Here is a 16,292-nt window from a genome sequence, read left to right on the forward strand (position 1 = left end):
TCACAATGTTGCATGTAAAATTTTCTGTATTCCATTTTCAAGCTGTTATGTGATCTGGTGAAGTCCTGCTTTGTTCTCTCAGAGCCTGTTGCCATGGAAGTGGCTGAAATATCACAAGTTAAGCACTACAGACTCTATTTCCTAAACAAATAATCAACTTTTCCCTCTGCAAAGGACCACAAATGGTACTTGTGCTGCTCTGGGATATGCACTGCACTTGCCAAATGCTTCTGAGCACTGAGCTCAGCTCTAAGCAATTGGGTCGCCTAACAGGAAGGACGAGCTAGAAGGTGCTACCTTGTGTGTGGGCAGAAGGGGGATGTTCTGGAGTTTCTGGCTTCACAGTATTTCCAAATCAGTTCAGGTCACTCCTCACTTCTGCTGTTTACTAGAAAACAAGCCCATTGCAAACATGAAGAAAAGGGGAAATGAGGTGAGCTTCCACTCAGGCAAAGGTTAAAGTCAGACGTCCAGGTGGACAACATAGCCTCATGAACAAAAAGGATGAAACAACAGAAGGCTCAATATTCAGCTGCCAAACCACTTCTGCCTGTTAGAGAGCAGGATGATACCTTGGTTTTTTGGAGAAGAGGGCTAACATTACTTTTCAGAAACACTCCTTGCTTTCAGAAGAACACAGATACTGCTGCTCAGCCTACTGCTTGCAAGGACAGAGAGTGAGAGAAGGCTACCTCGCTTTCCCGCTCCCTAAAATGCTAGATGACATGAGGCAAGCCAGCCCTCAGTCTGCAAGGGGGTGGACCTGAACGGCACCGAGCAATGTTTGTTTTACCTGCCTGACATGTCCAGATCAAGTGAACAGGAGAACTGGGAGCAGGCTGACACTTCAGAGTCTCCCTCGGAGTCTGTTTTCAAAGAACAAACATAGTGATGCTTCCTTTTTCTTGGTAGAGGCAGATCCTTTCTCAGAATAAAAACTTAACTCAGAGAAAAATCCGTTTGCATGTTGTTTTTCACAGCATATGTATTCCTACTGAACAAAGTTTATGGTGACAGAAACATTCTTGACACTTTAAAGCAGCTGCTATGTTTTCCCATTTATTTATTTATTTATTTATGTATTATTCCCCACAAGAAGGAAACTGGGAAGAAGAGAGGAATTTAATCTTCTTCTTTACAGGTTTCTTATTTAAATGTTTGCAGCATTTTATAGTTTTATACAGAAGTCCTGTATTGTATGCAGGTCTTCCAATCTCATTCTAAAGCCCATGTATATAAGAAGGAATTTTTTTCTGTTCCTCCATTTTCTAATTCAGTTTGGACTTATCTAGATGTGAGCAAGTACAGCTCTTTTCATCAGAAGGACACTTAAGGTTTGGCCCCTGACTATTGAACCTCCCAGCTTTTTGACTAAAATATTTTTGAAGAGGTGTAGGTTCTGGATTGTGCTTTTGGTGAGCTTACAAAAACTGAACTTTAGAAAAACTAGGCAATGACTCATGATGTCCAGTCCTAACCACCTTGGTTAGGATTGATCAAGCCAATCAAATTTCAGGCTCAGTCAGTAAGATGAGCAGACTGGGTGGCTGTTGCTGGGAGCTGTACCGGTGAATGGCACTGGAGCACCAGCATTTCTTAAAGGTGGTGGGAACACCGCACTGCAGAGGAAGGAGACGTAAATTTGAGTAAACTTTGCATTAACCCTTCAGGTTTGTAGGGAAAACTGCTAATTTAAGTGTCTTGGCCAAACAGGATGGCCTCTATAACCAGTGTCACCTCAGACACAAGCTGTGTTCTTCACTTAATAGATAATTTCACACTATGTTGTAGCACACCAGTAAATAGAGGATATGTTCTGTCAGAAAGCTTCAGTCGTTCCATACAGATGAAGAAATTTCCATCAATACATTTTGATTTGGAGACCCTTTCTGTATCAGAGGCTTGTGTTAGTGTCTGGTATGAAATGCCTACCACCACAGCACCACCAGTAGACCAAGGTTACTAAGTTCCTTAATAGGATAACAAGTCTAATAGGTAACTTTTTAACATTGGACTTAGTGTTTAAAGGGAAAAGATCATCCTCCTTTCAAATAGACTAAAACAACAATAATGAAATTCTTTCACTTGAAACAAGAGGACAAGGGGGAATGGACAGAAGTTGCTCTTGGGGAGTTTCTGATTGGACATGAGAGGGAAAGTGTTCACAGTAAGGACAGTCAACCATTGGAATAATCTCCTCAGGGAAGTGGTTGACTCAGCCACATTGGACACCTTCAAGAGCTGTCTGGACAGGGTGCTGGGCCATCTTGTCTAGACTGTGCTCTTCCTAGAAGGGTTGGACTAGATGATCCCTGAGGTCCCTTCCAACCTGGGATTCTGTGATTCTGTGAAACACTAATAAAAAACATCATCTCCTCTGTTGCAAGTGCTCTTTAGACTTCCTTTCCTACAAAGCCTGCAAAGGGCTGGAGCACAGACTGTATTGCAGTTGAAGCTCTATGCTAACACTTTGAGACAGGAGACCTAATATATTACAGTATCAAAGAAGAGGAACACATGAGCTATAATTTTGATCACTATGTAATTTCCAGATACAGCAACAGCCTCACCAGGAACAGCTTTCAGAACAAGAGTCCCATTGCACAGCAGCTGAATCCAGCCCTGGATTTGCAGCAGACGCATACACTGCTGATTAGACAAGATGCAGGTTTTACTTAATGAGTAACGTGCAATCTTACTGAATCTTTGATGTGAAACCTTTGGCTATTCCAGATGAAAACAATGACCCTGCTGAAGGAGTCCTTCACCTTTCTGATAAGGTAAGATGGTAAAAGTAACTAGCTCACATGTCAGCCAAGAGTTTCATAACAAACAGAAGATAGTAATTCATTAGGCAAAATCCTATGTCTTTCCTAATTCTTAGACACCAGTTTTATCCAGGGAAGAGTTTCAGATATTACAATTAAGAAAGCTGACCGTTAATCTTTAGCTCATTTATCTGTTGCCAGAAGCATGCTCAGCTCAACGATCCATCACCACTAAACCCCTTCTGCCCCCTTGAATTTCAGAGTGCTATAAAAGCAATTATAGCAGAAATGGGTTCAAATTATGCCAGAACATGAGCAAACTTAAAATTCCCCTATACATCCAATAAAGAATTTTTTTGTGTTATTTCAGGCAAACAAACAAAAAAAACAGACCCAAAACCCCACACTAATTTAGGTGTCTATTAATTACTATTAGACCACACAAACTGACAACAATAAGCTATTAAGGTCTAAATTCTGGCCTCAAAACCAACCAGTACACTCACAAAAAATTCTGTGTAAAATCTAAATCAATGAAATCTGATGCAACTGTTCCACTCTTTCTGTGTAAGTATACATCCGTGTAAGATTTACAAGCAAAAGCAGACCATCTATTTTGTAATTGTAATACTAGTTAGTTATAAAAAGATAGATGAAGCCTCAGACTTTTTAATCCAGAATTCAGCTGCCTGTTCAAACACTCTGGGGTCCAATTCTGTCTCTTTGGGCATGTGGTAAGGTAAATGCAGCATAGTTGTGGGGTTCCCTCCTCCCACTCCCTTTCAGCTACCTCAGAGTTTCTGGAGGGCAGCCAAAGTGGCTGCTCCTGCCTTAGTTTGCAGATAGCCCCAAAGAGTCATACTGGGAGAGAAAGCTGAAGACCGGGAGGACCTTCCAAGACAGCCCAGCCTCACGCAGGAGTGCACACCCTCACCAGCAGTGTCAGGGCCCCTTGGTGCCAGCCTTGCTTTTCTATTGGGGTGTAGGACTCTGGTGGCCACTCAGAAGTGCAAGGGCTCTCACTGTCTATTGAGGAAAATAGGATGATCCGTATTGCCCCTCCTTTTCCACATTTACGTTTTCTTTTTTACTGAAGAGAAGGATTGAGACCACTGTGGGCCTAGGACATCCCTGTTCAGTTGCAGTCTGAAGATACAGAGGGAGAGAAGAAAGCCACTGCTGGCTCCTGGTGCCCTTTAGGTATCTTCTGCCATGGACAGCCTTTAGCGGTCTTTGTAGCAGGATATGAAACAGAGCATTCCTGAGCTTGCCCTAACATACATTATTAGCTGAACTGTGTTCAAGCATACTGAGACAGAAAACACACTGCCCAAATTGGAGCCGGTCCTGCCTCTCAGGCTATTAGCAATGTGGTCTTTGACCCTGACAGGACACATGGCTGCTTGCATGCTTTGGTTTCCCCTTTTGACAGATATAATAAAAATCCTTCCCCGATATCACTGTAATGTGTTGAGACATTAGTGTTTGCAGCTATCTGCTTTGCTCCTCTGTCAGGATTTTATTACTCAGCAGCCTGACAGACCCAGGCAAGCACCTGCATCGCAGCTACTCTAGTACAAAATCTGATATATTACACCCTTGGTGGAAAAAGAGAGCACAGCAGTGTGAACTTAATGAACAGCTGAGGCACAGGTATACATGAATGAAAGGCAGGGTAGATAGAGACAGTAATATCTCAAACCATGCCAGTATGCTTCAGTGAAAAATATCTGTTAAATAGCTAAATTGATCACTCTACTATCCATATGTATCCATGTTTATCCAGAATAAATAGGATATACAAAAGTACAATTCAAACATTACATTGGAAAGCCCTTAACTTATCCACCTTCCAAAAGTACTTTTATGAAAGCATTTGTTGGTTTTTTTTATCTTGCAAACATTATTGTTGCACAGTTTTCATTAACTAAGGAAGTTGCATATGATGCCACGGTGACTGTATATCATTCATTTTATGTTACTTCTACACAACTAGTTAAAGGAGTATTAAGAAAGACTCAAAATGGGTTTCCCAGACTTCCACTGGAGACCCACATTGCCATTTGCAAAGCCAAAAAGATATGATAATTCAGTAAGCTATATTCTGTCATGGCAATAATGAATGACACATAAATCAGTCTAAAACTAAGTTCAACTATAAAAAACTAAGTTCAGCTATAATAATTCAAGAACATACCAGGTCCGGGGGTTATACAGAAATCCATCCAATTGGAGTGGGGTACCTGTGTTCAAACAGGAGGCATATGAAAAGTTGTGGAGATAAGGGAGCCACTTCATTTGCGGGACATCAATAGCAAATGGCTTGTTCTTGGGCTCAGTCACTGTTGTAAGTCTCCTTTCCACCCACACAGGTAGGAAGACTAAGAAAGACACTGGCCCGCATTGACGTGAGAGACTACTTACTTAGGGAACCACCCTTGGCAAGATCTCATGTATTTCTTTTTTTTTTTCCCCTGCACTTCAATAATTTTTAAGTCATTAGAAATCAGAGTTCTGAAGAAATAGTTCTTTTCTCCTTGATTTTGCATTGTTTTCATAGGGAATGGACCAATCTGAGAGCAGAACCTTTATGAACAAATTGAAGAAGATCGGATTCTTTTACTGGAAGATATCAGACACCATGGGATTCTTGGCATTTGAGCAGACTGAAGGCATTGTTTTAAGTTTGTTTGTTTCTCATTATCCAACCTATTTTTACTGGCAATAAATGAATCTTCCATAAGTCTGTTTTTCCCATGACGGTGACTGGTAAGTGGTGTCCCCTTCTTTATCTTGACCCACAAGCTTTTCCATCTTTCTTTCTCCCCCTGACCTGTTGAGGAGGAGGAGGAGAAGGAGAAAGTAGCTGAGTGGGCATCTGGCAGCTGTCCAAGATCAAATCACCACAAGATGCAACAGATAAAACAGCCTGCAGGAAAAGGAGTCCTTGCCCCCCTTGTGTGGGTCATCTCATCCTCTATTTCAGTGTAAAGATAAGATTATCACCACCCTTGCCCTCACCTGCTGAGACTACTGCTAGTTTTCTGCCAGCAGTGACCAGTATCCAACGTTCAGGCTTCCTCCTGTATCTCTGATTATCTTAGGAGTTAGCATCTCATGGTCATTCCTTGTTTTCAGCATCTCTGGTTTCCCCTGCTTGACCCCAACTTATGCTAAAATAATTACAGAGCCCACTAATGCCTGGACACTGCCTAATAATTCAGCTGATTTAGATTTGCATATTCGTTATTTTTCAGGCACCCAGAAGGAAAGGAGGAGCCAATTACCTCATTGAGTCTTCCTTTGACAGATGGAATGATTTTTCTTCCTTTACTGCCTACATACTCTTGGACTATTTCTATTATAATTCTGTTTCATTATAAATCATTGCTGGGTTTCCACATGATTTGTGAAATAAGTAATTTTACAAGCAGAGAAACCAACAGACCAGGACACAAAGCAAACCTGTATCAGGTCAGGAGGTTCAGATTCTAGCTCCATCTCAGCTCTCCTCTCCAACAAATGATAATTGCTGAATTTTGTGAAGAAATACCTTAACTTATGGCTTCAGGACTTTTGTGTTTAGGTTTGGGTTTTCTCTGGTTTTAAGCTTGATTTTTCGCAGTTAAACTGATCTTTTCAAGTTGTGCCATAGTTTTGTATAATTTTTTATTTTTTTCTTTATAAAGTTTCACTCACTTATATATTTGAAAGTAAAGAAAAAGCTTCTACTTTCCTAACTGATGCTCTTTCCTATCATCCCCTCCATCTTTATTAAGTTTTCTTGTACTTTGTAGAGAAATGAGTTAGCATTCACATAAGTCAGTACTTCTGATAACTTCAGAGAGCTCTGAGGGAAGTCCTAAAGGCTCACACCTTCCAGACAGAGCTATTATTCTGGCTGGAACAGCTCCCAAAGCAGGCAAGTTTTAACAAGTAAACCTGTGATTAAGCTGAATTGTGAAATCAGAAGTACACAGAACTGGAAGGCCCCTGGCAGGTTTCTAACTTTATTCAGCAACGTAAACAAACACCAGCAGGTGCAAAATCCGGCTAGAATTTCTTGAGGCCCAGCCCCATTTAAAAGGAAGGAATCCAGCCCTGCTGAAATCAGTAATCAGTTGTCTTTGTCTCCAAACACAGGGCAGCATGATGTGCAGCTGCAGGGGTTCAAGATGGCACGGGGATGGGGACTCCAGCAGCACGCATGGCCCCCTGATGCGGTGTGTTGCGTGTCCATATCCAGCTGTTGGCAGCAGAAGTGGCCTCTGTGAGAAGAGGCCAGAGCGACTGGGTAGCCATCTGCCAGCAAGCCAAGGTCAACCCACTACATGTGGACAAAGAGCAGCTGATCCTCTTCTAACAGGGACTGGCCATTGGCCCCTGAGCCCAGTCCACCTGGCCCCCAAGACAGCTAGGCCTGTGGGTAGTTCCATTCCTTTTCTGTTGTTTTTCCCAACAGCAACCTCACCAGGATAACCCTGCCACATCAAGGGCTACAACAGGTGACTTGAGCTTTCCTTCACAGGGATGTTCCAACTCACTATAGAAACAGAGTATGTGACCCTACAGGCCCTATTTGCCTGTATTCATGGTATCATTGTGAGAGAAGGTAGAAGGAAAAAGCTTTTCTCCCCCAAATTGCCTTCCCCATCACCCTGGAATGTGTAGACAGTGTAGACAGCAGACAGTTCAGTCTGGCCCTTTTCTGAGGGCTTCACTTTTACTGCATCAGCCAAAAGCTAATCCAACAAACATCTCTTCCAACATCTGCTCCAGCTTGATCTCTTCTGAAAGAGGCTTATCTCTTCACCGTGGTACAGTCTATATGAGACTCTGTTTCCTCATCCTCTTCTCCAGAGTCCAACCCAGGCAAGCAAAGAAGGGTGCAGGTATCCCCAGTGCCACACCACAGTCAGGACACTGTGAGCTCTAGGAGAGTTCATAGGCTCAAGGGGAGGCTGGACAAATTCATGGACTACAACTATATCCAGAGCTACTAAATACAAAGACACCACCTCTAAGGCTGAGGAAGTCCCTGAGCTTAAATGGTGGAGACCAGTGGAACATCTGCAGAAAGTACTACCACATACTTGCCATAATCATACCACTGCTGGAGATAGGATCCTGAGCTGGGTGGCCTTGTAAAGCTGTTCTTTGGTTCCGACATATCATCACTGTTGAACAAAATCTGTTCCAAATTTTGCTGAATCTAGACAAAAGTCATAAGAAAGCTGTCTTCTACAATCCAGCCCTTTGTAATAGCATTCCTTTGTCCTAGCTATCAGTTGCATGAATATTATGTCAATTTTCAATGTCACATTCATATAACTTGTTTTGAAGGGGCAATTAATAAAACAAGTCCGGTTGCCTGTCCTGGGAACTTATTTTTGAAAAGAAAATGTGCCTTTCTAACACATGGGTTTTGTTTAGATCAAACGCCAGCGTTCTTTGAGGTTTCGAAAAACATTTGGGAAAGTTATTACAGCAGAGAAGTCACCTCTGCTAGTTACACGCCAGATTTCTTTTTGTTTTCCAGATCAGGACTGAATGATTCAGAAGGAACAGTTTCAGACAGCATTTAATTTACCTTTTTGACTACATAATAAAAATGTGACATCTAGGAATGATGGGTAGAAACTATTGTTGGTCTAGTTAAATTGTTGATTCTAACTGTCTTTCCTCTGTATCATTGTCCTATGACATGCATCAAGATGAGAAAAGTTAGAATTTTTCTCATGTGACAAATGTAATTTTGTCAAAATGATATCTTTTTGTTCTTTAACTACTAATAGAACATGCACTGTCATAACAGCATTATGGAAGGCAGAATGAAAATGTTATTTTTACAATTTTTTTACCAATTTACCATTGCTTTTCTACTATTTTCTGGCTTTTCATAACATTTAGTAATTCACTCCATAGTCAGATTGCCCAGTGAGAAGATGTAGAGTCTTTTATTAATTGCAAAAGAATCCAGGACACTCTGAATGTTTTCAGGCTTCTGGAATCATTGAGATGACCATAAACACGCTCAGACTTACATTAGCCCAGTGCTTCTAATGACTTTATATAATCTTTTTTCCCTTTTTTGCACTTCATAACTACTCCTAAGATACCTGGAAAAGGAGGGATGCCAAGAAAATTACCTTATCTCTGTTAAGGTGCTGTTTGCACTGGCACTTTGAATCATACTAGGTTATGAGCTTGAAAAGTTGCATTCAATGCCATGACACCAAATACAATTTTGTAATCCATTTGGACAAGGGGCTATCTTGCTTAGTAACTCCATCAGCTGTCCATGGCTGAAACAAACACGAGTTAGCGTTACTCAATATAATTCTCACAGGCATAACCTGACATTAGAGGGAAGATAAACCTTAATCCATTCATTTGTGATACCACATCTAAACAAAGTGATGTATTTTGAAAAGATTTTTCAATACCATTTCTGTAGTTACTTATACCTTGTTAGTTCTGTACATTTCTGGATTGTTTTCTCAACAGAAAAAATGACAAGACCCAGTTCAGCCTTCTTAAGATGCACCAACATGCTGTGCTTAGTAAAGAGCCTTTAAAGAGACTAGCAGTTTCAATATATAGTTTCTTGTTGAATAGGTTTTTTATAAATCCTTGCCATTTATATTTGTTGTGATATCTTTTCTTTGCCAATAATAGTTAATCTGAAGGCAGTTTGTACTGGTCTTTCTAATAGCCAGGTAGAGTAATAACCTCTACAGCCTCATCTGAGACTCCTAGCACAGATAGCTGTTAACAAATGATGGTAATAACAAGTAGAATTACTATTGTTGCCAAGCATAAGGATCCTTTTTATATGTAGTTTAATTATCCCTTTCTGCTATGATATCTTTTTAGGTTACACATATTATGAAGTAGAAAAGTTATAAAAATCATAAATATCAGACCAGGAAAAGCCGTAGCAGCACTAAATCAATGGCTATTCTGTCTGAGGAACTGACAGAGCTGGACCTTTGGGATCATCAAATCTGTTGTTTGTTGTGAGCTGCATGATCATATGGATTCCATAGGTCAGGATCCACAGTAAAACTATAGATGTCACCAAGCCCATCCAGATTCCAGGAGTGAAGAAGCCTGTACAGTCACTTGCATAGGAAAACTGGTTGTTTTCAATGTTGAAGCCTTGAATCTGAGAATGAAGAAAGTTAGATAGATGAGTGTGATTAAATGTGGAGCATAGGCCCAACTTTCAGGATATATGTGGTAATTACAAAAAAACGCAGCAGCTAATTACCATTTACACTTTGCCCATTAAAAAAGAGTGAGAACCAAATCCTTTGCATAAGAATTTTCCAGGTCTCCTTTCCACCCAGGAAATTAAAGATGCAGAATTCATTTGTTTGGCAAGAGGTAGGTTGTGTTTCCCACTTCAGAAATTTCTGTTACTTTTAGAAGTAACATCCCAAAGGGGACATGTGATCAGTATTGTTCAACAACCACTTCAGAATCAGGAAACTCCAAGCACCCAAAGGCATGAGACTTAGGGACCCCCAGATCATATGATCTGTTGAACTACCCTGAGATTTTTAGCTAATAACTCCTTGACAAGGAGAACTCCCCAAACCTACTTTAAAATACACCTAATGAAGATATTTTTGTCTGAGTTTTAGTGAAATTTCAAGGAGAAAACACTTGTGAAACCTTTCTTCCCCCCTCCTTAGACATCAGAGACTTAAATCAGGAGAGAGGGCTTGCTTCCTTGAGGTGTGGGATCTGTGTTGTCTATTAACATATGAAACCCATATAGCTTTTCCAGCAGTTAGAAAAACCTGTAATATCTCTTCTTTGACTGGATTCTTAAGGTCTGCCACTGACTGAACTCCTGCCATACTATTTTCCTCAGAAAAAACCAACTGATTTGGGGATCTATTCTCTGCCTAGCCACCAATTTTGCAAAAAGTATCAACAAACTGAATGCCTTTGAGACCACTATCCTTCTAAAAATTTTGTTAAAACCAGTCAAACGATTAGAAAACTATGAAGAAAGGGAATACAATCCCCGCTCTACACACATATACACATAATGATGTAAGTACTGATTCTTTCAGAAGGAAGGGAATTTAACTGGCGGAAGAAAATGAAGGAAGGCAAGAATTAAACTGATCTGTGGTTTTTTAAGTCTTTCTTAAGTAATTTTTTAAAGAAGAACGGAGACTGGGATTCTTATGTATTTACAGATTCTTTGATACGCAGGTGTAAGAAAAGCACCAAACATCATAAATCTACCAGTAAAGAAACAAGACCTTAAAACTGTTTTATATGAAATAGTATAGAATAAAATAATTGTTTAAAAATATTATTTTATTTAAATCACTTCCCTCACCAGGCAATAAGCAAGAAAGCAGAAGATCGTGTATTTCTACTTTTCTACGTTCCCACTCCATGATTACTCCATGTTTTATGATAAAGTAAGCGGGAAGCTTTGTGGTAATAAAAGAATTGGTGCTTCCTAGGAAAGGTGTTGGTACGAACATTGAAGAAATTAGTCTGCGGCTTGCATACTGTAGTATGCTAGTAAACACTCTGGGTTTGAGTTCATTCGTGGCTCAGGCACCTAAAGTAACTGTATATATAATATGTGCGTTAAAACCAATGTCTATACCTTCCAGAATGCTGATTAATAAAATTGTTACCACACACAGAGCTAAGGGCTATTAAGGTACTGTGGAGGTGAAGACAGCTTTAGCAATTCAAGCTTTTCTGGCCTCTTAGAAGAATCTTTCCAAGTCAGATCATGGTAGCTAACTTGCAAATACTGCCTGGTTTCACTATAGGCAGTCAGAGTTCTGATTAAAGCAGGATTAGCAAAAATAAGCTCTTGGGTTGGATAACTGCTCAGTTTTAGAGAATACAGGCGATTACCAAAGCCTTTGCTTGTTAAGCCGCTGCTTTGACAACAGATGAGAATGCGAATAGGAATCATGAAATGTAGCCTGAAAGACTTACAATAAAAACAGAAAACAGGTGATGATTTATGACATTTGTATTCAGAAAATGGATTGAAGTTCTGGAAAGCAATACACACTTGTTACCACATTTACAAGAACTCTCCAAGGCACTTAACAGGTGTTTTTGGTTTAGAAAGGCTTTACCACTTCTGGTTTAGAGCCAGAAATACTGAATTTTGTTATGTCAATCCTATTGGGGTTTTCTGAAGCAGGATTATGCTTACTGAACCTTTGAGGTGAAAGCTTTAATTGTACATTCTTAAAATGCTATGTCTATTTTTAGGCAGGAGATGAAGTATATGCAGGGTTCTTTTGTTTTTCTGAAGCTTTATCATTTCTGTGGGGGTGTTAGATCCCAGGTGGGAGATAAAAATGTGACTCCCAGCAGCATTTCTACCTATAGAAAAGTTAAAAATACTTGCATGTGGTTCTTTAATTTTTATGAATGTAAAAGACTTTTGGACGCAGGCTTCTGTACTGCAGAAGTTTTAATTTTAGTGTTTGGACCAGCATAATTTGTCTTGGTTATACTAGTCCGTATTTGCTGTTAAGTTTTAAAATAATTTTTTGAATGGAGTTTTCTCATCATTTGACCTTTGACAAAGCCTTCAAGTAAAATATGTTGTTTTCATGGCCCTTATGTGTACACTGAACATCTAATTTCTGAACTTAGAAATATTTTAGCCACAAGAATCATAATATTCATGATTTAAAAGTTTTTCACAGTTTTTGTTAGGAACAAAGGGGCTTCTAAACCACTGTGACACATACTAAAAAAAAAAAACAGTGCTTTTGGTGGCAGCCTCCTCTTTAACTTCATAGACAATTCTGAGATACTCAAAAGGATGAAAAGTATTGTGGTAGAACAACCATTCCTGCAACAACAACAACAAAATGAATTAAAAAACCCCACCAAAACCAGAGCAGTTTTGGGACTGTGCACAGCTGTGAGTGGTGACACCCTAGGCTATGGGCATGCCTAGACAGCATCCCACAGCGGTTCTTCCGGTGGTAGTGACTGAGCTAGCTCCAGAACTAAAGTAAAAGGCTGCATCAGTTCAGACTTGCCTTGGAACAATATATACAAGGCTTCACTGTGCAGGTGCCATGTGCCTCTAATACAGTGATACTGTTTTCAGGACCCAACACTGCAAAGTGCTGTTGTACCAGCTAGACTGGCATTGGATCCCAGTTTCTAGTTCATTGCATAACATTGACATCAAACTCATGTTCCTCAATTTCAGCAACAAGATTTTGTGCTGCCTGCAACCACTGAGCACATCCCATGTGTAACAGAGCTTAGGGGTTTCTAAACCTCATTCTAGAACAAAGACTGATATTGAGGTCAACCAGATTTCACTACATATTAGTGGAAGGTATCTGGAAAGGTTCGATCTAGTTCAGATAGAACCTGGGAATGAGCCCAGAATAGTGACTTTTTGTTTTCTCACACAACAGAAAAGATCAGAACAGGACTTTTCAGTTTGTGGTCCATGCTTAGGATGTGATCAGAGAAAAAGGCCTTTCCCGAGAGGAACTGGAAGTTCTGTTGTCTGAACAGCAGAAGCAGCTGCTGCTCCAAATCAATAAGAAGGTGGGAAGCCTACTTCTGAACAAGACTCCAATGAAAGATGCCTACTAAGGATGGAGCAAGGCCTCTCTCTAAGATTTGAGAAGGCAGCCGCATCAATGTATATAGAGATTAAAGGAAAATATAGGTTGTAAATGGACACTTCCTATTTTCATAACCTATGTACTTTCATAGGTTAGTGATGCCAAAGTCTAACTTCAAAGAGTGACTGGGCAAAGTACAGTTGTGAACTCAGATATTTTAAGGCCTTTGCACAAAAAATACCATGAGGAGGAACCTTCACAGCATTGGTGTGTATTGCTTTGTTGCTTTTCAAAAAACTGTGGGACTTGATCCTGGAATTTGTGGAAAATACATGTCAGTGCCAATGCTGTTCCTTTGAGATTTCCATTGTTTAAGCAGAAATGTCAAATCTGGACTCAGATGATTGAGATTTTGTTTGTTATCAAAACCATAAATAAAATTATATCAGCATTTGGATCCAGTTATCATGGGGTTTGCTCGTCTTTGACAAAGAGAGTCCAGTTTGGAATTATTCTTCTCATTTCCATAAAGTCTTTAATCAAAGAAATCCCTTAGTGCAATATTGTTTAGAGGTATAAATGTTGATGTGCTTCTCCTAAGTCAAGATCAATGCTCAGAATAATAAAGATGCAATCACCTACACCTCACATATGTAGTCTGTATTACTGCACTAAATAGACAGAAAATCTATGCCGTATTCAAAAAAAAAAAAAAGCCAACTGCTTTCCTCTGGGCCATGCGGGACCTAGTATTGCTCCTGACTGAACTCCATGGCAAACTTTCCCTTAAATCTAATTGCACTGGGCTTTGTTTCTGTGTGAAGTAGTACAGACAGTCTATGTCACTGAAAACAGTAGCCCCACTAAGCTGTACTTTCCTAGGTAAATAAAGTGCAAAGAAATCAAATGAAAACAAAGTAAGCAGCATAAAGCCACCCACCTAAGAGGCCCATGTTTCCAATAGCAGCCCAATTCATTAAACAGGCATGGGGACTCAGTAATTCTTTGCCTGATTACCCGCATTCGGGTTTTTTTTTTTTTTTTTTTTTTCTGTGGACAACTTCATCGTTTTTTGTTTTTCAAAGCTGTGTTTTCATGTTCTTTTTGTTCAGCAACTGATGTCTTTTTTACCCCCTTGTTGAATAGCTCACCTAGGGGGAACAGCTTTTCTTTTACATTTTCCTTCTGGCTGAAATGAAAGTAAAGGCATTATTAATGTTTGTCGTTCAACACCTACAATAGCAAGTAACAGTTCTTGGAATTATCTCTGAAATGGCAATGGGTACTCACTTGCAACCTGGAAATGAAAACATCCCAGTTTTTTGCCTCATTGTTGGATGGAATCAGCCTTGCAGGATAGAGATTGCTTGTTCCCACCAGCTGACAGTGAAATGAATACTCTGCAGGAGCAGAGATGACAGAAACGTTAAATTTAGCGAACTTTTCTCCATCTTGTACAATCTCAACTGAATCTAAAGTGGACCAATTTCTAGCCGAGCCTCCATAGAAATTGTTGGTCATTAAAAACCTAGAAAGACAAGAGAGAGAAAAAAAAATTCAAAATGACAGAAGGAAAAAGTTAATATTAATTTGATAAAGTACTGGTGGCAGATAAAGGTTCATTATTGCTAGCTGCAAACATCACAGTTGGTATCTTAGCTTGGCCTCCCATATCATTAAGATTGTTCATAAGTGAAGAGACTGTAAATATGTTTTTATTACTTCTTAGAGTTTCATCTCACAAGCACAGCTTTCCATAGCTGTGGCAGGCAAGGAGCAAATGCGATTTCGTTCTTCAAGGGCCTCTGCCAATGCAGCATTTGATCAGTTACCAACAGTTTATAACCAGTGGAGCAGAACCTGAGAGACTGGCAGTAGGCCTGCAGAGGCTCTCAATAAACATTTTATGGGATTTTTTGAAAATTGCTTTTATGATAGGTACAGGCATGATAACCATTCTGATTTATCATTGCACTTCTTCCTTGGCTCAGATGCCTAAATGGCAATTCCTTTGCAAATGTCTGAATTTGCAGCAGAAGACAGAGTTTGCTCTCACTGGAAGGTGGGGAGGGGTCGTCAGCCCTAGTTTCCCAATTTGTAGTGGGTTTGGCACAAATATTTTCTCATTTTGAAAAGGTCTGTGTATGCGCTGTATTGCAGCAGCTTCCAGTAGTTTATAATAATGGGATTTATATATAGATAGTTCTACCACTGCAGTCTGAACATCTCCCAGATTTCTGAAACAGAAATAATTGAGAACATCCTGAAGTACATCCGGATGTTTTAAAGATCAGGACTATGTCCTAGTGTTTACCACATTTTACCCGGTTACTTTTAGGTATTCAAGTTATCTCATAAGGAAATTATAAACTTTTCTGCTTATTTAACATTGCTTAATACTTTAACCCTACTTGGTCTATGCGTGTATTGCTTTATATAGTTTGCTGAAGGGTTTTTCTGCTTCTTGATTACCACAAGGAATTTAGAAGTGGAATCTTTTCAGGAATAAGTAAGACTTGTTACAAAATGAAATATTCTGTCTATCCACAATGGGTAACACTGTATGTGGATTTTAAAATTTAGGGTAATAGATGCAATTATGACAAGTTTGAAAAATAAATAAAAATAAGCAGTTTGAAAAATACGACAGGTTTGAAAAATTAATGTGGCACAGTATAGAATATTTTATGTTCAATAGGGTATAAGTATATAGAGGGAGAATATTCTCTGTTGTAGAATATTGCTTATTTGTTCAAATCAGTTGCTTTCAGTAGCATGCCATCCACGCTACACAGAGTCTAAACTCAACAGAGAAATGCTCTGTAGAAGTAGCACACAAAATTTTACAAGTTAGGTTACTACAGTAACTGAGTCTTTTCTTTTTCTTTTTTCTTTTTTTTTTTTGTCCTTTTAATAATCTGTG

General features: G+C 39.6%; 1 protein-coding gene across 2 annotated transcripts in view; it reads right to left on the bottom strand.

The window, feature by feature from the left end:
* Positions 1-6,751: 6,751 nt before the first annotated feature.
* ATP6AP1 (ATPase H+ transporting accessory protein 1) overlaps positions 6,752-16,292 on the bottom strand; it is a 58,028-nt gene continuing 48,487 nt past the window's right edge. Inside the window, exons 9-10 of one of the 2 annotated variants that reach the window (XM_075081185.1) lie at positions 14,660-14,897; positions 6,752-9,936 (exon numbers count right to left, since the gene is read on the bottom strand). In XM_075081185.1, the coding sequence (XP_074937286.1) occupies positions 9,727-9,936; positions 14,660-14,897 (448 nt within the window). In that variant the 3' untranslated portion in view covers positions 6,752-9,726. Of the gene's footprint in view, positions 9,937-14,309; positions 14,559-14,659; positions 14,898-16,292 lie in introns of those variants that run through there. The other variant, XM_075081186.1, reaches the window with a different exon arrangement.

The sequence above is a fragment of the Phalacrocorax aristotelis genome, chromosome 1, assembly GCF_949628215.1.
Source record: "Phalacrocorax aristotelis chromosome 1, bGulAri2.1, whole genome shotgun sequence".
NCBI classification, from domain to species: domain Eukaryota; kingdom Metazoa; phylum Chordata; class Aves; order Suliformes; family Phalacrocoracidae; genus Phalacrocorax; species Phalacrocorax aristotelis.